The 26202-nt window shown below is 48.4% G+C and overlaps 1 protein-coding gene and 1 long non-coding RNA gene across 8 annotated transcripts in view; both read left to right on the top strand.

The window, feature by feature from the left end:
- The window catches only part of ATF7IP2 (activating transcription factor 7 interacting protein 2), a 51673-nt gene extending 45623 nt beyond the window's left edge, over nt 1-6050 (top strand). For all 7 annotated transcript variants that reach the window (XM_032836337.1, XM_032836340.1, XM_032836342.1 and 4 more), the window contains 2 exons: nt 4973-5058; nt 5630-6050. In XM_032836337.1, coding sequence (XP_032692228.1) covers nt 4973-5058; nt 5630-6043 — 500 coding nt within the window. In that variant the 3' untranslated portion in view covers nt 6044-6050. The remainder of the gene's footprint in view (nt 1-4972; nt 5059-5629) is intronic.
- A 7972-nt stretch (nt 6051-14022) lies between these two features.
- LOC116854452 lies at nt 14023-24673 on the top strand. Its single transcript, XR_004380162.1, has 3 exons — nt 14023-14033; nt 23694-23701; nt 24595-24673. It is a non-coding gene; the product is annotated as an uncharacterized LOC116854452 (long non-coding RNA).
- The last annotated feature ends 1529 nt before the right edge of the window (nt 24674-26202 follow it).

Genomic DNA, 26202 nt, shown 5'->3' with positions numbered 1-26202 from the left:
TCTAAGTTGGGGGGGCTTCAGTTTCAAATCTAGCAGTTGGACAGCTGGACCGTGCTCATTTATGCTGCTGACTCATGATAATGTGAATCTGTTCACCTTGTAGAGTGTCCAGTTCTGAATAAAGGTATCAGGTCAAACCTGGACTGTTTCCCATTATTCCCAGCCTTAATGAATGGTATCACCAGCTCACCCAATTTCCCAAGCTAGACATGAGTCGCTTTTGACTCTTGGGTCTGCCTCATTCTACTGTGTCTCCCCAGGTATGTCTCATGACCCCACTCTTCATTCTTTCATAATCACTTCAGACTCTTAGGCTGGATTCTTCCTTCCAGGCTCCCCTTACCATTGGTATTTGGGGCACACCTGTATTATAGCTGTATGGCATTGCTCTGTCATTGTTTCTTTACGTATCACTTCCTGAAAGGACTCCATTCTCTCCGGCCAGCGTCAGTGGCTTTATTAATCTGTAAGTCTCCATCCTCTTAGCACAATGCTTAACACATAGTATACATTCCCCCCCAAAATACTGAATTAATGCATATTTTCCACTGAAGAGTTTTAAAGGAAATGTAAGTTCACATACTGTGAATGGGAGTATAAATCTTTCTGGGAGACCTTTTGTCAACATCAAAAGCTTTACAAATATGCAAGACTTTGACCCCAAGATTCTGTGACTAGTTACCTAAAGAAACTAAAGTTAAGTATAGAGGGAAGTATGAAAATGCTCATGGCAGTGCTGTTTGTGAAAAATAAGTCTGGAAATCCTTAAATTTCTAGAAATAAAGGATTAATTGCGCAAATTAGATTCATAAAGTATAACAGTATTCAGCCATTAAAAAGAATGTAGTAGGGGCGCCTGGGTGGCTCAGTGGGTTAAAGCCTCTGCCTTCGGCTCAGGTCATGATCTCAGGGTTCTGGGATCGAGCCCCACATCGGACTCTCTGCTCAGTGGGGAGCCTGCTTCCTCCTCTCTCTCTCTCTCTCTCTCTGCCTGCCTCTCTGCCTACTTGTGATCTCTGTCTGTCAAATAAATAAATAAAATCTTAAAAAAAAAAAAAAAAAGAATGTAGTAGAAGAAGTGTGTGCTGATGTAACGTCTTAGTAGTGTAATGAGAAACAGGTCATAAATGCACATAGAGAGAGTAGTGATGGAGTCAAGGGCCCAGGCTTAACTTTTAAAAAATTCCAGATACTGCAGTATAGGACTACAGTCCCTTAGAGAGGGGGATGAGTGAGATGAGCTGTACGGACTGCCCCAGCTTTCTTCCTAGACTGTGGTCCAGTGCAGGAAATCCCAAGCAGAGGATGGCCGTCTTGCCATTCCAGGTGAGGAGACAAGACACTCATTCAGAGGGACTGAGGCCACCAGAATGAAGGGGAAGAATATAGAGGCAGAATGAGGAAGCCACTCAGAGAAAGGGCTCCGGGACTCTAGCACAGAGTCCTCTTGAGTCCTTGCTGAAGTATTACGCCACACATACATAGAGTAAAACCCCATAAGCCTTGGCAAAGAATGGCCAAAGAGCTTTATGCTCAGAGGTGGGAAATGTTTCAGTTCTGACCAGCTGCAGTGACAGCTGTAGTGACAGTTTCTTACGGACCATCTGGGTATAAACTCATCTTAGAACAAAGGCAGCTGTAAGCCTTACCCTAATAAAACCGAAAGGCTTTGAAAGGATTGAGCTGAACTACGTATAACTTGATAGCTTATCACACAAAGCCCACTGTGTTCTATTAAAAGAAGAGAATGGGGGGCGCCTGGGTGGCTCAGTGGGTTAAGCCGCTGCCTTCGGCTCAGGTCATGATCCCAGGGTCCTGGGATCGAGCCCCGCATCGGGCTCTCTGCACAGCAGGGAGCCTGCTTCCCTTCCTCTCTCTGCCTGCCTCTCTGCCTACTTGTGATCTCTCTCTGTCAAATAAATAAATAAAATCTTTTTTAAAAGTTTATAATACCCATCAGATATTATATCTGATATCAGAGATACAGAGACCAAAAAATGGAATCTATAACCAGGAGAAAAATCAGTCAATAGAAATAAACTTAGAAATGACAGAGATGACAGAATTAACAGACAAGGACTTTGAAGGAACTTACAGAAATATGCTCAAAGTGGGGCACCCAGCTGGTTTAATCAGAAGAGCGTGCAAACTCTTGATCTTGAGGTCGTGAGTTCGAGTCCCACACTGGGGGCAGAGATTACATAATAAATTATTACATAATAAAATTTTTAAAGTTAAAAAAAAGAAAGTAATACGCTCAAAGATAAGAAGTGAACAGGAAAGAATAATAGAAATAAAAGATACAAAATAGAACCAAATTTTAAAAAAGAGAACACTTAAAGTTCCATGGATGGAATACAAATTGCATATTATACAAAGAAGAAGGAAAAAAAATGGTACACTGGAGGAAATAGTACCTGACCCAATAGTTTGGAAAGAAACTACCCAAATTAAAGAAGGATTTAAAAGAGAAGGAAAAAGGAGCGCCTGGGTGGCTCAGTGGGTTAAGCCGCTGCCTTCGGCTCAGGTCATGATCTCAGAGTTCTGGGATCGAGCCCTGCATCGGGCTCTCTGCTCAGCAGGGAGCCTGCTTCCTCCTCTCTCTCTGCCTGCCTCTCTGCCTGCTTGTGATCTCTCTATCAAATAAATAAATAAAATCTTTAAAAAATAATAATAATAAAAGAAAATAAAAGAGAAGAAAAAAAAAGACTGGAAAAAAGGATTCAGATTTTCAATGAACTGTGAGATGATATCAAGTGGTCTGACATACACATATGGTCAGAAGTCTTCTAAATTTAATGAAATGTACAAACCCACATAATTAAGAACTTCAGTAAATTCCAAGCAGGATAAATACAAAGAAAACCATATCGAGGTATACCATAATCCATTCCTGAAAACGATAAAAAGAAAAATCTTACAAGTGAACAGAAAACAAAACATTTTTCAAGAAAAAAATGTTTTATATCATAAAATATAGAGAAGAACAAAGAATTCACAGTTTTCTCAGTTGGAACTATGCAAACCAAATGTCAGTCAAATGGTATCTTTGAAAGGCTGGGGTAAAAAATTCCTTAACCTAAAATTCTATATCCACCAAGTATCATTCAAAAGTGGAAACAAAATTAAGACTTTTTCATATAAAAGTTGTTATGGGCAAACCTTCATTATCAAAAAAGGGGGCCCCTGGGTGGTGCCATTAGTTGAACATCCAGATAACTCTTTGCTATAGAAGACGTGGGGACAGCGAATATTTTACGTAATCCAAGAGAAGCCACAAGAAAATTCGAAGAACAAATGAGGCTAATGGAGAACAGAGGCGAGATGGTAGATTTAAACCCAACTAAACTGATAATTAGAAAACCATAAATGGTCTAACATGAAAAAGCAGACATAGTTGGACTGGATAAAAAAACAAGACCAAATTATATGATAATTATATGATGCCCTTTAAGTATAAATATATGGGTAGGTTAAAATTAAAAGGAGGGAAGAGGACAACTACGCAAAAGCGCACAAACGCTAATCATGACAAAGCTGGAGTGACTGTATTATCGTAAAACCCTTCAGAAGAAGGAACAGTACCAGAGGCAAAGAAGACCATTTCAGGTGGCCAAGAGACATATGAAAAAATGCCCCACATCACTCAGCATCAGGGAAATACAAATCAAAACCAAAATGAGATACTACATCATCCCGGTCAGAAAAGCTAAAATTAACAAGTTGGGAAACAAGAGATATTGGTGAGGATGCAAAGAAAGGGGAACCCTCTTACACTGTTGATGGAAATGCAAATTGCTGTGGCCACTCTGGAAAAAAGTTTAAAATGGAGCTACCCTGCAACCCACCAATTGCACTGTGGGGTATTTATCGGAAAGAAACAAACATAGTGATTCGAAGGGGTGCACGCACAACAATGTTTATAGCAACAATGTCCACAGTAACCAACTATGGAAAGAGCTGAGATGTCCATCAACAGATGAATGGTAAAAAAGATGTGGTTTATATCTACAATGGAATATTACTCAGCCATCAAAAAGAATGAAACCTTGCCATTTACAATGACGTGGATGGAACTTAGTATTATGTTAAGCGCAGTAAGTAAGAGAAAGACAAATACCATATGATCTCACTCATATGTGGAATTTAAGAAACAAAACAGATGAACAGAGGGGAAAGGAAGGAAAAATAAAATAAGAGGAAAATAGAGGAGGCAAGCCATAAAGACACTGAATTCTAGGAAAAAAACTGAGGGTTGCTGGAAGGGAGGTGGGTGGGGGGAAGGGATAACTGGGTGATGGGAATGGAGGAGGGCACGTGATGTGATGAGCACTGGATGTTACATGCAACTGATGAATGACTAAGTTCTACCTCTGAAATTAATAACAGAAAAACCTATTTCATAATGATAAAGAAGCCATTTCATCAGGAAGACCCAAGGAAACCTACATGTGTAGGCATGTTATTGTAGAATTTCAAAATTCCTGATGCAAAAACTGATAGGATGAAATAATTAAAAAATAAACAGTTATAATTGGAGGTTCCGTCACTCCCTTCTTGGTAATGGATAGGGCATGTAGACAGAAACAGAAGGTGTAAAACCCGAGCAACACTACCTACCCAACAGAACCTAATTGACATTTTTTTTTAAAGATTTTTATTTATTTATTTGACAGACAGAGATCACAAGTAGGCAGAGAGGCAGGCAGAGAGAGAGGAGGAAGCAGGCTTCCCGCTGAGCAGAGAGACCGATGCGGGGTTCAATCCCAGGACCCTGGGATCATGACCTGAGTTGAAGGCAGAGGCTTTAACCCACTGAGCCACCCAGGTGCCCCCCCAATTGACATTTGTAGACTGCTCAACGCATAGTTCATATTTAATTACCACCTAAGGCGTAAACTAGTTTTGCTTAAAGGCTATGGAACTGATTACATTTCAGATAGATTTTACTTCTCAAATCTTGTGTTCACAGGAAGTTCAGCATCCGCCGTGGAGTCACCTGCAAAAGCTGCTTTGATGTCGAAGGAGACAACCCCCGTGGCACAAAATGCAGCCAAGGTATGGATCGGAGCCGCTCTGTCAAGGAATACGCATTCCAGATTGAGTGGACGTACCCACTGTACTCGCACAGAAACACCTGGGTCACATTTCAGCTTGTACTTTTCCAAGATGTGCTATTGTGCCTCTGCTTACTTGTGGAACCAAAATAATTTAATTGAATTTTCCAGAAACTCTGGAGGTTAAATATGTATTTTTTTTTTAACCCAACAAAAGATTTTTAAGAGTAGTAGCCATGGTCAATGAGGGTGGAGGGAAATGGGTGTTGGACACTCACACTTTTCATGCAAATTAGCACAACGTTTGGGGACACAAATTGGAAATGATGGAATATTTATCCAGCATGTCTGGGACCTAACCCATTCTGGATCAGTGGTTCCAGAGCATGGAGATCTTAATGCCAAAAGAAGCTGATGGTTAAGAAGACTGGACCCAGACCCACATAGTCTTGAATGTTCTCGTGATTCCGGTAAATGGGTCAGAGAACAGGCAGTGTATTTAGAACTGCAGTTGAGAACTTGAATCAAAAACGGCCAGTCCAGCTTGCTAAATTTTATAAATGTCTTTCTAGGTTCTTGAGTCCTTTGAGCACTTGCCACCTCTCCCAGAGCCGCCACCACTACTCCCTGAACTGGTGGACAAAATCCGGGACACGCTTCCTCCCCAGAAGCCCGAGCTCAAAGTGAAACGGGTGCTGAGACCCAAGGGCATCGCCCTGACTTGGAACATCGCCAAAATCAACCCCAAATGTGCTCCCGTGGAAAGCTATCACCTCTTCCTCTGCCACGAGAACCCTAGCAACAAGTTGATTTGGAAGAAAATTGGAGAAATTAAAGCTCTGCCCCTCCCCATGGCCTGTACTTTATCTCAGTTTTTAGCTTCCAACAAATATTATTTTACTGTCCAATCAAAAGACATTTTTGGGCGATATGGACCATTTTGTGATATAAAATCTATCCCTGGGTTTTCTGAAACTCTTACCTAAAAAAAAAAAAAAAAAAAAAGGCTTTGGTAATTACATTGTACCGCATTGGTTTGTTTTTTTCATGTTTGAGTTGTTGGTTTACAATGTTCCTCTAACACTGTTTGCCATCTTCAAGGGCCAGTCCAGATTGTGAACCCTTTGTATAGGGACCATCCTCTTCCCTGTGTCAAAAGTGGCCTCTCGTTTCATGAATTTCTGATTTGCACCCCGTAAGTACTTCCAGTGGGTATGTTCTACAACATACTGTCGCTGGGCAGTGCTGTGCACAGTACCGCTGCCCACGAACCCTGGCGTATGAGCCGCCCCCGGAGCCTCGGCCGGCAGTCCGCTGTCGGGCACCTGCGTCTGTGGTCAGTGCAAGTTGGTGAAAAACCCGCTCTTCGGAGGCAGGCTCGTCTGTGGGGTTCATCTCCCCAAGATCTTATGTAAATAAGTGTCTTCTCATTCTGTTCAAAATCTAAGGGCCATGAATTTGCCCTCTCCCTTGTTTTTCTTTTTTGGCTACCCAGTCACTTGGAAAACGAGTCTGGAGGTTTTCCCTAAATCTGTTTGTATATTTAGGTACATAATAAAATCAGTTAAACACCATGTGCTGTGTACACAAAACCTGGAGTATGTCTTATAAAACCGTCATCCAACCCACTGTTTCAGCTCCAGACAACGGAGTTGCTTGCCATAGGTTTAAGGCTTTCATGTGTTGATTCTTCGTGTTGCTCTGTTCTTCTCCTGGTGCCGCCGTTCCTCAGAGGAACAGAGCAGTAAAGGCCCCGAGAGCAGAGTCCCGGGCACACGTCTGCCTGCGGCGCACGGGACGGAAGCTGTGGCTAGCCCGGCTCGCCTGGGAACTCAACGGGCCAGCAGACTGGGTGAGTGTGAGACGGGCCGGGGGCTGCTGAGCAAAGGGATGTCACTGCTAGTGGGAGGGACAGTCTGCTCCCTAGAGGGGGGCTTTCTGGGTCCGTGGTGAGAGTGCAGTCCTCGGAGGCTCCGAGATTGCAAAAACTGAACGAGGAGCGCTTTTCTTTGGCATTTTATGAATGCCTTCACAGCTTCAGTCCAAAGTAAAGCTATTATTTTTCAGTCTCCTGTGTCTTTCTCTTCTAAATCACTGCCCCCGGAAAAGCCAGATTCCGACTGAATGGATGAGACGAGCGGTCCTCCATGAGGCCCGGTTTCCAGCTCAGAGCAATGGCGAGCCCCCTGCGGCTCAGGACAAGGCCTTCACTGCGGGGCCACTGCACCCGCTGTGGGGGCGGGGGGGGGGGGGACGCAGACCAGATACTCAGGTACGTGCCAAGCGAAGCCCGAAGACTTGACACCTTAAACAAGATTTGGGTGTGCATCACCAAAGTGAAACTCCGTCCCCAGCCGGCCCGCTTCTGGAATGGGGGTGGGCGCACAGGTCTTACGAGCTTTCAGGATACCAGGATGAGGGAGGAAGGCTGACAATAAGCACTGGGGCTGGTGCCTCAAGCAACACTGTTTCTTGCTTTTTGCAAAGTGTAGGGGCGAGATCCTCAAGTGTTATCCCCTCGGTGGCACCAGCAGAGAGCCAGCATAAGGACGACACAGATCTGGTACCTAATAGGATCATATCGTACACAAATGGAAACGGATGCCCTGACTTTGGGCAGGAAGCGTGAAAGCACAGAGGTCCTCGGTGCCTGTTTCTCGGTGGCCTTTGACTCAATGTGACCCTCATGCCCAAGCACATCTGGATTTCCTCCAGCAAGTGGAAATATCAGGTAGTTCCATCTCTCCTGACGGAACTCTCATATGAGGCCAAAAGACAGGAACTGATAGAATTGGACTGGCTGCATGACAGGCTTTTTTAAAGTCCAATTTCCCTCCATCCTCTGGATTTTTGTGGTAGCAGGTCAAGTGTAAAAGTGTCGATCTCTGAATTTCTGTCACCTCAGCTTTTGTAAAGATTGCAGTAAGGCCGATCTCAAGGAACACAGCTGTGGTCTGCCGTTAGCAAGCCCTGGGCCAAGGACCATCTGGAAGTTCTTTTCCTTTCTTCGAGAGAGGGAAATAACATCTGATCTGTGAAGATAATATTTCTATACTCAAGAGTAATAGTTAAAACTATTTCCAACCCAGTTCCCTCTCCTTGGATTAGTGTGTGCAGTTGGACAGGGGGCGTGGAACAAATTTAGCCAGCATAACACAAGAGGCAGAGGATACTTAATTTTTGCAATCGCACGTTTTCACTCCTTGGAGGCAGGGGAGTACTCGGTTTGGGGGAGGGAGTACCTAATGGTAGGTGCAGCCTGTGGGACTGATGTCCACAGTGGCCTGAAGAGAGGGTACAGATACAGCAAGGGGTGGGGGCGGGGGGAGCCACACATGGGGGTAATTACTTGGGGTCATGGGGTATTTTCTGGCCTGTCTGCAAATGAACCCGATCACCACAGCCCAAGGTCAGCTCCCATGGGTGAACTATGCTCTTTTTATCCATGGAAAAGGAATTGTCCCATAGCTAGGGACACACCTGTCTCTTGCTCACAGATGGGGACCCACGAGTGGCAAGCAGAGATACCTGGGTGGTTCAGCGGTAGGATATGACTTTGTTTCAGCCCAAATAGGCTCTGTATAAAGCCAATTTGGTAAATTTATGGGCAGAGGTTATACCTCTGAGCAAAGCAGAGGGCAGACATAGGTAGGCTGGGCGATAGCCCAAGACAGAGTAGAAATTCTTAGCAGCCGTGCCAAGAGGTTTATGACATGGTAAAAAGGTTTGGGACATGAAGTTCAGCCAACCCAAAATTGTTTTCACCAATTCATTAAATTTTCCCCAAGAGCATCTGCCGTATGCCAGACACCAGGCCAGGGACTAACAAGGAGGACCAGCAGATACTTTCCCGGGTGCCTGGCTGGCCCCGTCAGTTGTGCTTCTGGCCTGGGACTCAGTCATGATCTCAGGGTCCTGGGATCGAGCCCCACATCAGGCTTCCTGCTTGGCAGGAGTCTGCTTCTCCCTCTCTCTGCCTCTCCTTCCCACTCGTTCGACCTCTCCCTCCCTCTCCCTCAATCTCAAATAATAAAATCTTTAAAAAAAAAAAAAAAAGTAGATACTGTCCCTGCCCTTTTAGAACTGACCTAAGGACATTAACAAGTAAAAAGTAAACACACAAGATTTTCAGAGAACAACACAATGCAATCCATGAGGAAACTGAGCAGGAGATACGGTAAAGCATGATGGTGGCAGGGGTGGAGGGGGAGGCTGGTCAAGGAGAATTTCTTGGCGAGGGAGGCACTTAGGCTTGAAGGATTAGAAGGAACAAGGCATGAGGATGTGTACGGGAAGGGTCTGTGCCAGGTCGAGGGGTTTAACCCTCACTCAAGAAAGTCTTCTAAAGCAAGAGAATTTGGGTGTAACAGGGGATCCCAGGGCCAGCGAAACCCACTGCATAATTCTTAGTGGATCCTGATTCAGAAAAACAGCTCTAGAGGCCATCATCTGGACAACAGGCTAAGCCCCAGCTACAGACTGTACAGGTAATAGTGCCACGTCCACGTTAAATGACGGACATTTGACTCCATGCCTTGACGCCTGTGACTCACAAATGGCTCAAAAAGATTTGCGTGCGCGCACACACACATGCACACACAGAAAGGCCAAAATAAATATTGACCACAACGTTATTAGTTGGAGAATCTAAGTGGAAAGTCTGTGGGTGTCATGTCGCAACATTTCTGTAGGTTGAAACTTTTCACAATAAGTTGGGGGACAAAACAATGGGTCACTGGACTCTTACAGTCCATGGAGGGTCTGGAACTCCTGATTCAGGGGAGATCGGCAAAACGGGTAGAGCTCACCAGGTTAAGAGCACAGAGAACATGTGCACGAGGCAGGGGCGCCAGGATAGTTCAGGGAGGCCCGCGGAGGCTGTGGGGGGCTAGACCGTGGACAGCAGAGCACAGAGGACCTCGCTGGTCTCCTGCAGCTCAGCCTGGCCTCCCTTCCCCCCTCCCCCGGCTCCACACTGAGAGGGACAGTCTGTCTCTACCTCCTTGGCTCTGGGCAGGTCTAGAACTGCTCTGACCAATGAAGCACGGGGAAGCGACGCTGCGGCAGCTCCGGGAGCTGGCCTGGCAACTTCTACTTTCTGAGTCTTGGAAGTCAGCCACCGACTAAAAAGTGCAAGCACCCTAAGGTCACCTTGCTGCAAGAAGCCCATTCAGGAGACCCTGGAGGACACGATGTCACATGGTGGCAGATGGGAGGCCCCCCGTGAGTGAGGAAGCCGTCTCTGAAGCAGATCCTGGGTTTCAAACGCCCCAGCGGAAGCCAGGGGGATGGGACAAACAGTTCGGCTGAGCCCCACTCACTCAAACTTCCAACCCACAAAACTAACCAAAACGAAAGTTATTCGAGGCCTCTAAATTTGGGGCTTGTTTTTGAGGCAGCAACCGCACCTGGGACAGTGTTAGAGACTGAAGCTGGGTCGTTATTGTAAGTAATGCTGCTAAAACCTAGGGGTACATGTATCCCTCTGAATTAGTGTTTGTATTTTTTAGGTAAATACCCAGGAGTGCCATTACTGGATCACAGGTAGTTCTATTTTTACCTTTTGGAGGAACCTCCTTACTATCGCAGCGTTATTTTCAACAGCCGGACTGTGCAAACAGCCCAAGTGTCCACTGATTGGTGAATGGATAAAGAAGATGCATTACAGGTATATAACAGTATTATTCAGCCATAAAAAGGAATGATATCTTGCCATTTGCAATGACAGATGGAGCTAGAGAGTACAATGCTAAACGAAATAAATCAACCCAAGAAAGACAAATACTGTAGGATTTCACTCATGTACAATTTAAGAAACAAACAAGCAAAGAAAAAAAAGACACCAATCAAGAAACGGACTCTTCTTCACTATAGAGAATAAACTGATGGTTCCCGGAGGGGAGGGGTTGGGGGGATGGGGATTAAGGAGGGCACTTGTCATGATGACCACTGGGTGACATATGGCAGTGTTGAATCACTACATTGTACACCCAAAGCTAATATAACGCTGTATGTTAACTATACTGGAATTAAAAATAAAACTTAAAATAAATAAATAAATAAAAAGTTGGTCAGTATCTTGGGCGTTATGGAGAGCCAGCGAAGATTTCAATCAAGATGGTAACAGGGGAAGACAAGGTTGAGATCACTCCGGTTGCCGTGTAGAAACTAACCTAGAGAATGGGTGCGGGTGACAGGTAGACCAGGAAACCGGGGTCTTGTGATTAGTCAATTACAAGTCTATTGCCGTGTTCAGAACAAGGGACAGCAGCTGGGCTGGGGTTGTGGAAGTGATGTCCAGGGGCAGGAGAATCAAGAACCCTTTCCTGGGAACCTTGAAGGCACATAACCAGGCAGACCTCAGGATCCACTTACTCTGCCCTGAGGCCAGTAAGGAGGGCAGAATAAACACGCACACAGTCCGTCCTCCAGGAAAAATAACTTGGCAGGGGAAAATGCCAAATGACCATGAAAGAAATCACTGGACTCATTTCTCTTCCTTGGGGACTATCTGATTTTTTAAAAAAGAATCTTTACCAGACCAAACCAAATTGTTTTGGTTCATAATGAAGATTTTAGTTGAATATAGAGATGTATCTATCCCAGGTCGAGAGCCAAGGTCTAGATGCCCAGGTCTAGGGCATTGGAATTTTTGCATTTCACCTCCTACATTCAATGTCACAAATTTCTTCCCTAAAAGGCCCCAGCAAACAATTTGGAAAATTGGCCACCAGGTGGCAGGAGGCCTCTTTCCCACCTTTCTGAAACGGACGTTAAACTTTTTTGTCCTTTTCACGTTGAAGCCAAGAGTCACAACCCTACAAAATAACATACTTGAAATATGGTGCCAGTGTGGCAAGTCTCTTACTTAATATCTAGATTCGACATGGTCCTTACCTCCCAGACCTCCACATTGATTCTGCCCGGGTTCAGAGCAAATCTCCCCGCAAATGTGCCACTTTGGTATGTGGACTATTTTGAGCTGAAGGCAATCAAGACCGAGCAGATTCAAGAGAAACTTTTATCTCTTCCTTAAACGATGTAAGAGAATTTAGATAGGGAGCTTGGCCCAGAAAGAGAGCTACTACCAAGAGACAGCTTTGTAATCGGAATGACCTATCTGTATAGCAAGTCAGCCACCTAATTACCAGACATTTGCCCTTTTTGTCCTGTGAGTCACCCTCCTCTGCTTTGAAGCCCCAGGACCCTAGCTCATCCCTTAGCTCCAGATGACATGTGAGCCTCAACTGCCTGGGTTGTCCTTGGGTCTCACTGTCTTTGTGGGGCTCCAGTACGTACTAATTAAATTTGTTTTGCTCCTGTTCATCTGTCCTATGCTCATTCGATTATTGGACCAATCAAAAACAAAACAAGAAGGGCAGAGGGAAAATGCTTGCTTTCTGGCAGTATTCAGTTGATTTCAATTTTGAACTTCATTCACAAATTATTAAAAAAAGCCAAAGTCAATTGGTTTTTCAAAAGCCCTTCCCTGTTTTCGATTTTAGATTTTAGAGCTTCGGTTCTACTTAGAAACAAAGCCCTGGAGGGTGGATTTTATCATCTTTCCGGTCTCTTCCTCCTCCCCTTTTGTCACATTAGCATTGATTGATGTAGATTAAAACTAATTCCCTTAAGCTGAACCCAACACGAGGGGAAAAAGACTCATCTCAGGAAGATTCTAGAAGCAACTTTCTCTATGTTGTCTGCCATGAAAATGGGACCCTCTTCTGGTGGACTATGTTGAATAGGGCAGAGGAATCGCACAGCAATGATTCCCGTTATCATCCCCACCCCAGCTCCTCCCCTTTCCCACGCCAAGATAAAGATAAAAATAAAACGAAGCTTTCCACAACTTTGCAGCTGCACCCAGATAGAGATAACGAGAGACACCTTCAGAGTGGTCAAGCAGATCAGAACTTGAGGAGGGGGATTTCCAACTGGCTCAGTTGTGGTGTCGAATTAGGGAAGGCTCAGAAGGGGGCAAAGATAAAGACCCACCTGCTCCCCGGAACAAACATCCACAGGGTTTTCCACCCGCCCCGAGCCCAGGAGGTTTTCTAAGAAAGAAAGGTTGATTGGTCTGGTGTGGGTCCCATAGCACAAGACACCTCATTGACTTGCCCATCAGATTTGCCCACAGGGAAGGAGAGATGATTCTCCAAAAGGAATTTGGGGTGTTATTACCAAAGCGAGGGGGACTGCAAACTAGCCACAAAAAAAAAAAAAAAGGCAATAAATAGCCACACAGTTACTAGGTTTTTCAACCATCAGCAGACCCTGCACAGGAGGGGATATTTCCCTTTTTTTTTCTTTTCTTTTTTTTTTAATTTCTCAGTTTTGGTCGGACCACACTGAAGTCAGGTCAAGGCACTTCCAAACCACCTTTAGGCCTGCTCTGCATTTCACTGAGCAGAGACTGGCAGAGAAGAAGGAAATCCCGGCAGGCTGAGCCATCTCAGGGCCACAGCACTGGCTGCCTTAGCAGACCCAGCTCAACAGCCTGTGAAACACTCCCAGTTGAGCCCCACCACTGCCACCCTGCCATATCGATCCCTGCGAGGACTCCCGGGCCCCACCCCTGCAGGGACAGACTCAAAGCTGGGGGTGCAGCTGAGAAATGTGCAGCTCCGCACGCCTCCCCCCAGCAGGGAGTTCCAAGCTAGCAGCGAGTCTACGGACCCTTTAAGAAAGGTTCTTCCTCACCTCCCACCTCCATTTACCCCCCACCCCCGCCCTGGGCCATTATAAAGACTTTTTCCCATACAAGCAGGCAGTTGTGAGCCCAAACCTGAAATCAGGGGAGCTGCGGGCACCATCGGGCTAGTCACACATTTTGCCCCATTTGGCCCTATCTTGCCTCCTGGGCCTCTGCCTCCCTTGCTGAGAAAACCAGTGGAGGAAGATAGAGGCTGGAGGGCGAGCCTGAAGCATCACCCTTCATTAGATACTCTGGTTACTGTGTCAACTCACCCAGAGGTGGGGAGGTGCGACCCGCAACTCTTCGGATCTCCCATGTCTGGGTTCACACCGAAGGCTCCAGATCCCTGCTTGGAGCTCCCAGCAGCCTGCTGCTCCCATTAATTCCCTGGGAAAGCTTCCACTCCAGCGGCTGCTCCGCATGTTGGCTCTACGCTTTCCTGCTCTCCCCAGGGGAGCCTCTCCTCCCTGAAGGTCCATCTCCATGGTCAGCTCGGCCACCACCTCCTCCAGGAAGCCCCTTCCGATTCATTCAGTCCTGCTCCCTGGGGGCTCTGCCCACTCGGGAGACTTTCACACTTCTTTGAACCACCCAACTGTTTAATCGTGGTGAAAAAGAAAACAGAGGAGATCTACCTCCTTACAGTTTTGAGCGTCTGCTATCATTCACCATAAGCACGCCGGCGTTCAGGACATCTCTAGAACATCTTCCAAGCTGCATGAGCGCAAGTCCGTACCCCCTTCCCCCAGCTGCTGGCAACGCACATTCCACTGTCTGTTCCTGAGTCTGACTCCTAGAGGTCAAGTGATATCAAGAGGCGGTAACAAAGTAAAGACCCATCCACAGAGCCCGGTGGATAAAGCGAAGACGGGGTGTACACTCAATGGAGTATAATGTGGGCGCCAAGAAGAAGGAGACGTGGCCACAGGCCGCATTGTGCATGAACCCGAAGGACGTTATGCTAAGTCACACAAGCCCATCGCAGAAGGTCAAATACTTAGCATCCTGACTTACTGCGTCACACCTGGGTTACAACGTGGACCAGGATAGGTTCCCTGCCCCGAGCTACCCGTTAGAATCACCTGGAGAACTTGAACAACTTCCACTCCCAGACTGTTCCCCCAGACCAGTGAATGACCCCTTCTGTGGGATCCGGGCTCAGAAGCATCCCAGGGGTTTCTGGCACGTGGCAAGGGCAAGAACCCGGGATCCGGGGTCAGACAATCTAGGTTCAAGCTTTGAATCGACCACGCACCAGGCAGGTGGCCCTGACAATAGTAAGAGATTAACAGCCATCAGTGAGCACCAACTGTATGCCCCCTGCAGTTGCTGCCACCACCAGTCCCATTTTAGAGGAAGCAGAGGCCCAGAGAAATCCAGCAGCTAGCTGCAGGGCACACAGCACCGAGTGGCTATGATACAATTGGGACAGAGGCAGCTTGCTCCGCGGGGTCACCCCAACCCTTGGTCCCAGAGAGCTACTTTCTCAAGATCCGGTTGTCACACCTTATCCGAAAAATGGCTGGGGGGCTTTCAGGATCCTTTCTCCTGGACCCAAGTCAACCCATCCCAGGCAGCCGCGGGAGGACAGAGGATGGGGAAGGAGGGAGGTGGCTGGTCTTCTGGCAGAGCTCTGGTCTCCAGCAGCTCCCTCAGCCGTCACCCCCTCCTGGACGAGGCAGCAGCCTGTCCTGGCAATTTAACTTCCCCTTCTGGAAAAAATCGCAAAATCTGTTTTTCAAGGTAACCCTGTGCCAAGGTCCGGTCACACCTCCCTTTCCTCGCATGTGTCCAAGCCTCCGGTGAAATTACGCTATTATCCTTCTACAAACACGGAGCAGCAATTTCTTCCTGGTTCCTCCTGTCTCTGTTTGTTTCAGCTGATGACAAATATTGAGCAAATGTGCAGCTGCAGCCTGGGCACCAGGAACATCTTGTGCTGTTCTCCTGCGGGTAAAGACATGCCAAGGGCCACAGTGGGGCAGGCTGTCATTGGCTTTGCCTTGTTGTCCCAGGAGGAGCTGCAGCAGGGCCAGCCACCCTCAGAATTTCCAGCCCTTGCAACCTCCCAGAGGATTGCCCGTCACCGTATTTCCTGGTATATAAAACCCTACAGCAGTAGGGAGTTCCCATCTGAGGGCAACTCTGCCTCCCCAGGGGACATCTGGCAGGATCTGGGGACCTTTTTTCTGCCATAATTTCATGTGTGTGGGGGGAGTGTCTCCTGGCATCTAATGGTTGGAAGCCAGGCACGCTGGTAAATGCCAGAGAGGTGTAAGACAGCCCCTGCAATGGAGAATTATCTGGTCCCAAATGCCCACTGAGCCAACGCTGAGAAACTTTGGTCCATACTAGGGAGCTCTTACAAGGACAGATTTTGAAAGAAAACATTCACAGGTACTTTTCAAAACAATTATTTAAAATGACTTCGAAGTGGTTTTGCACTGGAAAGATATTCTGGTCTCATGTAAGAAGAGGTAACTTCTATACTGACATCCGGTTGTAAGCAGCAAATCTCTCTTAATGTGGTACTATCTTGCCAACTAAAAATGAGGGTACAAAAATCACATATGCAAAGAGCCCAGATGTGCATGGACAGATGAACGCATAAAGAAGAGGTGGTCTATATACACAATGGAATACTATGCAGCCACTGAGAAAAACGAAATCTTGCCATTTGCAATGATATGGTTGGAATCTGAGGGTAATCTGCTCACCAAAATCAATCAATCAGAGAAAAACAATTATACGATCTCACTCATATGTGGAATTTTAGAAACGAAACAGAGGAGCATTGGGGAAGGAAGGGGAAAATGAAACAAAATGAAATGAGAGAGGGAAACATACCATAAGGGACTCCTAATCATAGGAAACAAACTGAGGGTTGCAGGAGGGGAGGGGGGTCCGGGGGTGGGGGTAACGGGGTGATGGGTATTAAGAAGGGCCTGTGATGTAATGCGCACTGGGTGTTACATAAGACTGATGAATCACTGACCTCTACCTCTGAAACTAATAATACCTTATATATTAATTAATTGAATTTCAAAAAAATCACACAGCTAAAAATTAATGAATTGAGCTAATGAAAAGCGGCACATAGCAATGTTCTGGTAGGATAGATTTAACTGTTCAGTAAGGAGGAATACACACATTACCTTTGATCGGCTGTGTAGGATTTGACTAAACTGAATGTTGAAAAAGATCTATCATTGCTGGGGGCGGGGTGGTGTTATTATGTTATGTGGTTATGCGGCCACTCACCACTAGGGGGTGGTAGTAGTACCCGCTTTTTCATTTTCTGGCCACTGCGCCTCCCGAAGTCTGTAAAGCAAACGCACTGGAAACAGGATACATCTGGGATACACATTTTTTTTGGAGGGGTGGAGGAGATACTCATATACATGTTCTAGCGTTTACCTCCAAACGTAAAATTTAAACTCCTCTGCTTTATACCTAGATCTGCTCCCTGAAAATGACGATCTGCAAACTTTGGAATCACCCGAAAAACCTGAAGTCCTAACATTCAGATACTGGGCCAGTCCCTTCAAGATTTAATAGGTCTGGAATCTGCATTTGCACAAGTATGCCTTAAATGGTGTGTGCTCTGGGTGGTTCCATTCACACACACACACACACACACACACACGTTCTCTATTTTATGGCCCCGAACAGAAGTCTGTGCTAACAGATTATATTAATCTGTTATATTAATCCTTTGCTCCCTCCCGCCCTCACCTTCTCACCCCATCCTCCGCCAGGTGACTGTGTGGTCCACTCCCTGAAGGAGGGAGCTGGTTTCCCCTCCTTGCACCAGGTTAAGATCTGTAGCCCGTTTGGCCGATACGAGGCAGCAGGAGTGGCATCCCAACTGCAAGCCCGAGAGAATGTCTATGTTTCCCTTCGCTCTCCTGCATCTCTGACATCACCGTAAGTCTATACCTGAGCCAGTCTGATCCAGGACACGAGAGCTACGGAACACAAGGCTGAGTGCCCCAGCCATCTCAGACAAGGCCAGTCTTCATCCACCAACACCCAGACATGGGGCCAAGTCCACCCAGGATGAGCAGAGCTGCCCAGCCCACCTCCCACTGAGCCCAGACCCACGAACACCAAACACTAGCTCATCCACTCCCATCTTGCAAGGGGCCACCATCAATCAAAGGAGGTGGTTTGGGGGAGAAGAGAGACCAAAGGAAACCACTCTGCCTCCTTCCTGTACTTACCTGCTCTTCTCGCTTTCCCACCAGTAACAGGAGTGCACGGTGTCTGCTCTGTTTGACGGGCTGCCATGAGAATCAAATGTAATGATACAATTTGTGGGAAAGATGCTCTGTTAGCCGGGGTTCTGGGTGGCTCCACGAGCACTGGGTGTCCTCCGCACCGTGTTCTGCACGTGGGCTTCCTCACTGAATCCCCACAACCCTGCATAACAGCGGGTCCCGTAGCCCTGTCCTTTCCGTCCTCAGACCCTCCTAACGCAGGTCTCAGTGTCAGCGTCACGCCAGCAATGAGTCCTCGCCTCCCGAGTTGCTGTCTTCCCATCACCCTGCCTCCTTCATGGGCTGTATCCCAATTTGTAATTTTATTTTTCTTGCTTGCGGTCTGTTTGTCCTCGCTACAGTGAGGTCTCCATGAGTGTGTGGGACCTGTCTGGTCCATCCTTGTGTCTCTGTGCCTACCCCACTATACGGTGCATAGTAGGTGCTCAACACACGGGCAGAACAGGAGACCAGATGGCTGGAGCATTACCCCATTTTGCAGATTAGGACACGAGGTCTGCAGCATCTTAGTCACTTGGCAAAGCCTCCATGCAACTAGTTGCTGAGTCAGATTGGAACCTGGGCCTGTCTGGTTCTGAGGCCCAAGGGTCTTAGGTGGCCTGGTTTTTGCCTTCCGGGGAGGGTTTAGTTGATCGCAGAAGTCCAGGGCCATGGCCTTGGGTGGGAGGGAGAAATGCAGCCATCAGAGAAGACAAATCAAAGCTCCGGCCCCAGAGGCAATGAGTCAGAAACCTCAGCCCCTTAAAAAGCCAGACACGCTCTGTAATTAGCCATCTGCGGGGGATTACACATCGCCCTCCTGGGTCACTGCCATCCCAGAAGCTCGAGTGGGGCGTGTGGTCAGAAGTGGGGGTGAGATATGGGGTGTGTCAGGCTTCCTCAGAGGCTGGAAACCTCTGATCGTGCACATCCAGGTATGGCCTCACTGACATCTGTGTGGGATTGGGCCGTATCACTAGGCCAGCTTGGAAGAGGAGACTCAGGAAATCGTGACCGGGAGGAACAAGGCGCACCTGTGAATTCCCTCACACCAGCAAGAGCATCGGTTTACGGTTTTCTATATTGCCATTACGAGGCAAATACCCCCAGTGTTACCCAGCTAGATCAGGTGATACCTACAGTCACACCGCGTGGGGGACAGTCACCGTCTTCTGACCGAGCAGCTATGGTCCCGACCCCATTTTAAGGTCTCCATCTGTTCCTAGCCTCCCTTCTTCCTTGGAAAGGGCCAGTCCTCGGGCTCAAAACCCCCACCAGACTACACTCTTCATAGCATTCTCATTTTAAATCATATCCGGGTCACTTGGGACAACCGATGCTGGTTTTCAACTTACCCGATACTTTCCTTCGGAATCAATGCATTTATGTTAAAAAATAGTTGCTTGGAAGAACAAAGTTCGGCAAACAATAGTGCAGACTGTACATGTCTACGAGCAAGGAGCCGTGGCTGAGAGACGCGTCCATAAAGCTTGGGAAGCACGAGCGGCTAAATGGGGAACGGGATTCCGGTAGGATGCAGCAGGCGCTTCGCACTGGGCTCGACCGCCCGGGATTGGAACTTCCTTCCTCTGCTGGGGAAGTCCCTTCCTTCCGAGTCTTGGTGGGGGGCCGACCTGACCTCCCCCTGCAGACGCTGATAATGCCCGCTGCCTATTTCCCAGCCTCCCTTGCAGCGAGGGCGTGGTCACATGACGCGGTCTTCACCAATCAGGTGGACGCAGCATGCCGCGCGCTGCGCCGGAAGGAGTGAGGCTCGCGCCGGTAGAGGATGTCTTCCGGCCGAGCGACGGGCTGTGTAAGGTAAGTTCTCAGCGCAGGGCACCATCTTGTGGGGCACGTAGTGGTCTCCCTGGCAATCGGTTCTCTGGAAGGATCTGAGGCAATGCCCAGGGGGCTTGGCTGCCTTCTTCCGAAGCCCGTACGCTGCCTGATTTCCTTTTACGGAACTCCTGTTCGGGGTACAGCAGCCCGAGTCGCTGTGGCTCGCGACTAAGTGATGGGACTAAACGTGGGCGCTCCAAGCCACAGACGCTCTAGGGAGCCGCTGGCCGGCGGAGGCGGCCGAGCCGAGGGCGGTGAGGATCCGCGCTTCCAGGCTGGTGTGGTCTCTTTGACAACCAAATCATCTCTGCCGCTGTTCTTTTGTTTGGGTTTTTAAGATTTTTCTTATTTTGTGGGGAGAGAGTGAGTGACAGCACGAGCAGGGAGAGGGGCAGCGGGAGAGGGGGAAGCCGACTCCCCGCTGAGCGGGGAGCCCGACACGGGGCTCGATGCCAGGACTCCGGGATCCTGACGGATGTTGTCATATCAGGGAAAGTTTTAGAACCATATCGGGGCTGGTGCCCTGTGCAGCTTCCTAGAGTTTCCACTAAGCTCCTGCGAGAAGACGTCTATTTGAGCTGAAACTTGGTTCATCTAATAGCAGAAGTGGAAGAAAATAGGGCTTTACTGAGATTGTTTCTGCCTGAAGCCCACAGTCTAAAGTCCAAGGATTCAGAGATTGGCAGGGGTGGACGACTCCAATTCTAAGCCAGGAGTCGGCGCCTTGGCCTGTAAAGGGCCAGACGGTAAAGAGCTTAGGGGTCCCGGGCCACCCAAGGTCGTTGCTGCATTCCTCTCCACGTTTTTTTAGCACTCTTTAAGAACCAAAATGCGTTCTTCGCTCTGGGGCCTTAAAAAAGCAGGCCTTCGGCCGGCGAGCCCTTCGGGTGCCAAGCCCTGCGCTAAACCACAGCTCAGGGGCGTGGGGGCAGAAAGCCGAACAGAATGGGGGAGATAACTAGAAAAGATAGGCCAGGTCCTAGCCTTTTCACCAGACAAAGGGCCAAGCCCAGGGACGTAGCTTGGACGATGCCAGCTTGACGTTATGGCCTCAGGAGACACAGCCACCAGTCGAGGAGACAGGAGTTCTCCAGCTCAAAGTTTACCCCACCTCCTAAAAGACCATAAGGCAGAAGCACCCAGCTCTGCTGCTACTGGAACCTTCAGCCCCTGGGCATTGATTCTTCTTCTCATGCATTTTCCAAAGAGGATCGTTTATGATAGACATCCTGTTCCTTTTCCCCGTTACATGTTGGGGACATCGGGCGTCTAGGACTTAGCTTCCTGTCACAGGCTGCCAGGCCATGAGGTGCCACATCTGATAAAGACGATAATCAGTGTCACCAAATGCCCCCCCACCCCTGACCTCCGAGTTGGAAGGACTAACTGGTTTGGGCTTCAGGCTGTTTACCTCTTGGGAAGGGGTTAGTTTATTTCATGAATATATAAGAATCTTAAAAATTCTTACGGAGTTATGTCTGCATGTGGGGCAGCCCAGGGATGGACTGGGGCACACAGTGTCCGTCGCCTCTTCTCTAAGAGCATGCTTCCTGAGTATATCCCTCGCTGAAGGAATCTGATCCCCAGCTAAGATGTCACTGCTCTAAGCGTGGTCATTTTAATGACCTCTGCCAGTGTCTGGGTTAAGCATGAAAACTGGAATCCTCAGACCAAGGGCATCAGGAAGAGTTTGCCAAAGGGTTCTAGGAAAACTCTTCTTGTTCCTAAAAAGAGACACACAAAGAGACAGTTCCCTTCTTGTATTAGACCAGGGGATGGCAAACATTTTCTGGAACAGGCCACATAGTATTAGGGCTTTGCTGGCTGTGCGTGTCCTACGGTGACTCTGCTCGCAAAGCAAGAAGGCAGCCAGTGTGATAGAGACAAGAGGGCATGGCCGTGTTCCAATAAAACCTTATTTATGGACACTGAAATTCGAATTTCATGTGTCACCAAGTATGCCTCGTTTCCCTTTTTTTTTTTTTAATGGGACTAAGGGAAGTCTAGAGCAGGGCTGAGACAGTACCTAACATCGAGCACAATGCTTAGGCCGTAATATACACATAATTGGTGAATAAATATTTATGACATCCTCATGATGAAGTGATCCCTTTACCGTAAAAATGAATGCACCATCATTAATGCAACATCAGAGCACCTAGACACGAAGCAGTATTAACAGATCTCAAGAGAGGGATACAGTAATAGTAGTAGACTTTCGAACCCCACCATCAGCAAGGGATACATCATCCAGGCAGAAAATCCCTAAGGACACATTGGATTGGAACCAGACTTTAGACCAAGTGGACCAGACAGACATCTCAGAACATTCCCTCCGAGAGTAGCAGAGTACACAGTCTTCTCAAGCACGTGTGGAACATTCTCCAGAATGAATCAGGCTAGGTCACCAAGATTTTGTGAATGAATGAATGACAAGCTTTCTTCCAAATGGAAGAAATAGATAAAATTGAGTTCTCTGGGGAGACCACCATCTACCTGCCACGTGGACCAAATCCCAAGCCAAGCCAAGCAACAGGAAACCCTAGAAACACCAAGAATACAGACAGTAACCACTGAAGGTTTTAGTTTGCAACTCCCGTGTAGAGACAAGGGAACGTAGGTTCCCCAGATAGATTGCTTTTACTACCTTTGGCATTCCTTAGGTAAAAATTCAAGATCTCTCTCTCTCTCTCCTCATTTATCTATGTACCTACCTACCGACCTACCTTCCTACCAACCTACTTATCTACCTATGTATCCAGCATCATCTTCTTTCTGGCTGCATTTTTCATTTTTGTAGCAGAGTGTTCCGTGAAGATAGTCTGATTTTCATCATCACTCAACCCCTTTAAAGCAACAGTCTTTATCAAGCAAACTGGAGAACAGGGCTGGCTCTGCAATCCTTGGAGACCACTGCAAATACAAAATGGGGGGCTGCTGGCTCTGCTATCGTGGAGAACTTTCAGATGGTACTACCAGATCACTAACCAAGCATGGGGTCCCGAACCCCTGCGGGTCCTTCTTCCAGGAATCCGGTTCCATGAGAGGCAGAGGGCGCTGGAGGCTGTCCTGTGATGAGTTGTCAGACATCAGTTGCTCCCTGCAAAGACCTCACACGATTGTCTTGATGAGAAATCACATGGCACCTTGTCACTCGAAATGGCAGCATTGTCCCCTGACTGTTGGGACGGTTGGAACACTAGAGGCTGATGGCCTAGGTGATCTGGTTCCAAACTTTGTCACATACAGTTTCACATTATATAAAATATAGAAAATAGACTACTTTAAAGGCACATGAAACAGAACGTACCCAACTATCCTAAAATCACAGTTTGTCCCCAAACCAAGATTCAAATTTATCTCTGAGGCCTTTCCCTCACATTTCCCCCCAAAACCACTACCCCCCCCAGTACACAAAACTGTCACCTGTCGTATTATGAAGTAACCTCTCAACTATTAGCAAGTCATTTCCCCATCCAGGCAGAATTTTTTTTATAAAGATTTTACTTAATCATTTGACAGAGACACAGCAAGAGGGAACACAAGCAGGGGGAGTGAAGAGGGAGAAGCAGGCCTCCTATGGAGAAGGGAGCCCGATGCAGGGCTCAATTCCATGACCCTGGGGATCATGACCTGAGCCGAAGGCAGATGCTTAAGGACTGAGCCACCGAGGCACCCCAACCCAGACAGATTTTAAACGAAGCCACAGCTCCTGTGGCTTTTCCAGCTATGTTTAGTGTGTGTGCCTATGGCCTCGGGATCAGGGTTTCTCCATCACCAGTAAATACAGAGCATCCCAGGACTCCCATATGCACAGGCACACAACCTACAGCAGAGAGGATGTGGTGTTGAGGGCGGGATGGGGGAGAGGGGAGTGTAGGGGGTGGGGGACATCCCCAATTCTCCTGTATTCAGGTCTGAATATACACATTCACTCAGGGCAACAAATCAGTCCTCCAAACTCATCTGAACAGAGACCCAAAGTAATTTTAATGCAAGTAACAAAACAAGTTAGTCTGTCTCCATCCGTAGCCCCTCCACGCGAGAATTACAGTACTTTATAAAAATGTTCTAAAAGGCGCAAACTACAGTTCCTTCAAATATGGTTGTTATGAGTAACATGTTTGGTCCTAATATTTGCTTCTTGGGTGTCTCAGCTAATTTGCTGTGTTGGGTAACTGAGAACAAGCACCGAGGGAGGGCTGGTTCTACCAACAGGTCAGAAGTTCGGACAGTTTTGTCCTCCCCGCTTTCCCGGTGCAGGTCACGCCACCGGCGGGGTCGGGGGCTCGCGGGGGAAAGCAGCTCTCATATTTCACAAAACCTTGGTGTCACAGATGGATGTGGCGACCAGCTAGAAAAATCCATGGGGTCGTCACAGATGCTCAAGTTTGGGGGAATGATATTCACACACTGCCTGGCAGAGTAGGCTTTCCAGATTCCTGGCTCTAAGACTTTTTGTTTGTTTCCACTGTGGCTACAAGAAAAATCTAGAAAAGCCACCCGGGTGAGAAGCCCTGGGGCACGTTGCCCCACCTTCCTCCTTGAGGCTCACGTAGCATCTTGCAAACCCCAGGGGTGTGACCGACCCTCCCTACCCACAGCAGGGCTAACGGGTGTTTTCCGTGGAGGCACAAGGTGGCCACTGGTCCTGTCTCTGTCCCTATGTCACCCTGCACAGTGTTGGGGTCCTGTCTCAGAGAGGCTGTCTAAATTTGCTTGCCCTGTGTTTTGAGAGCCTCACCCAGTGCCTGGCACATAGTAAGCACTGACTAGTCTGTTGAAAATGAACGAGCGAGTGAATGAGTGGATGGAGAGAGAACCCAGTCCTGCTCTGGTGTCCGTGGTGACCCTAAATCACTCAAACCAGACATCTTCCCAGCTCCACGGGACCCAGGCTGATGAAGGTCCAGGGCAAAAGCACGTATATGGCACCAGCACAGAGAGGGGGTGGGTGGGTCCCCCACACGGCCCCAGCAGCACACTCAACAACTGGGAGGCTATAGACAGCAAGGTGCAGAGAGCTTCTCCACGGGCCCTTCCTGGGGTCACCTGCCTGGCCGCACACGGAAACAGTGCCCCCACACTTGAGGGCAAACTATCCCCCCCTCCGCCCCGCCACCACCACCCTGGCACCCCGTAAGACGGTCTCAGAATCGCCCAGAGCGCCCTTCACCCAGACCCTGCCAAAGCACGTTCCCTGGGGGGCAGTGTGCGCACCGAAGTGGAAAGCCACGGCCATCTGGAAGCTTCTCACTGGCTTCGTTTGCAGTCGGACGCCGGGCCCCTCCAGATCCGAGAAGTGTCCTCTGGGGGTAACCCAGACCACACCGCCCAGTGAAGGCACTCTGCGTGGCTGGCTGGAGTGGTATTTCAGCCCATCTAAGTGCCTCTGGGAAGGGCAGGGACAGAGCAGGCTTCCCCCAACCCAAGAACTTCGCTTTTGAACCCCTGGTTGTGTTCTCTGCCGCCTTCCTCACTGTGCGATTACTGTTCCTAAGTTTCCAGCTGCCCTCTCCACGGGACGGCGAGCCCCAGAAGAGCCTGCCCACATGGCATCCCTGGTGCTGGGCAGGCACCAAACCCTCTGCAATTTATGCTGTTGAAGGAACGGTGGGTGGGTCCACTGAGGCCAGCAAGCCTTAGAAGGCAGGGCAGGGGGAGGAGGGCGGGGCCTTCCTACTGAGAGGAGAAGGGAGGCAGCAGCACCCCTAGGCTGTCTGGCTGGCTGTGGGGGTGCAGGGCTGGGCCGCTGTTGGGAAGGCCCACCTGTGAGCAGCTGCGGGACAGATGGGGAAGGCCGGGGTGATGGAGGCCAGCAGAGGCCGGCATTCACCATCTGGACACAAGATCTTTAACATTTATGAGGTGGCTCTGCTCGCCTGGCCCCAGGGCCGTGGTCCTCAGCTTCAAGGAGCTTCGTGTCCCCAAGGAGCTTGTTAGAAATGCAGGTGCCCAGGCCCCATCCCTGAAGCCTCTGATTCCACAGGTCTAGGGAGGGCCCCCATTACTACTGTTTGCTGGGGATCACACTGAGATTCTTTGCCTTAGGAAGGTGAGCCTAAATCCGACCCCAAGTTAAAGATTGCCTCCCCTAAGGCAAGCTGGTAACAGTGTCACCAAAGGTGGGTGGCACTTTCTTGACCCAGCCCAGCACAGGAGGCTTTGGTCTGGATATAGACACAACACAGGGGTGACACCTGTTTATCACATGGAACTTGGCTAAACATCTGAGCAGGCTTCACCCCTCACCCCACCTCCAACCCTGACACAGACAGAAGGGGGAGGGGAGGCTGAGCTGGGGGAGGAGGGGCTCAGCGCAGCTCACACCTAGGGAAGGATGTCT

This window comes from Lontra canadensis, unplaced genomic scaffold (genome assembly GCF_010015895.1).
Source record: "Lontra canadensis isolate GAN:19392208 unplaced genomic scaffold, GSC_riverotter_1.0 scaffold91, whole genome shotgun sequence".
NCBI lineage: Eukaryota > Metazoa > Chordata > Mammalia > Carnivora > Mustelidae > Lontra > Lontra canadensis.
Note: the sequence above shows the minus strand (reverse complement) of the source record. Positions and strands in the feature narration are given on the sequence as shown.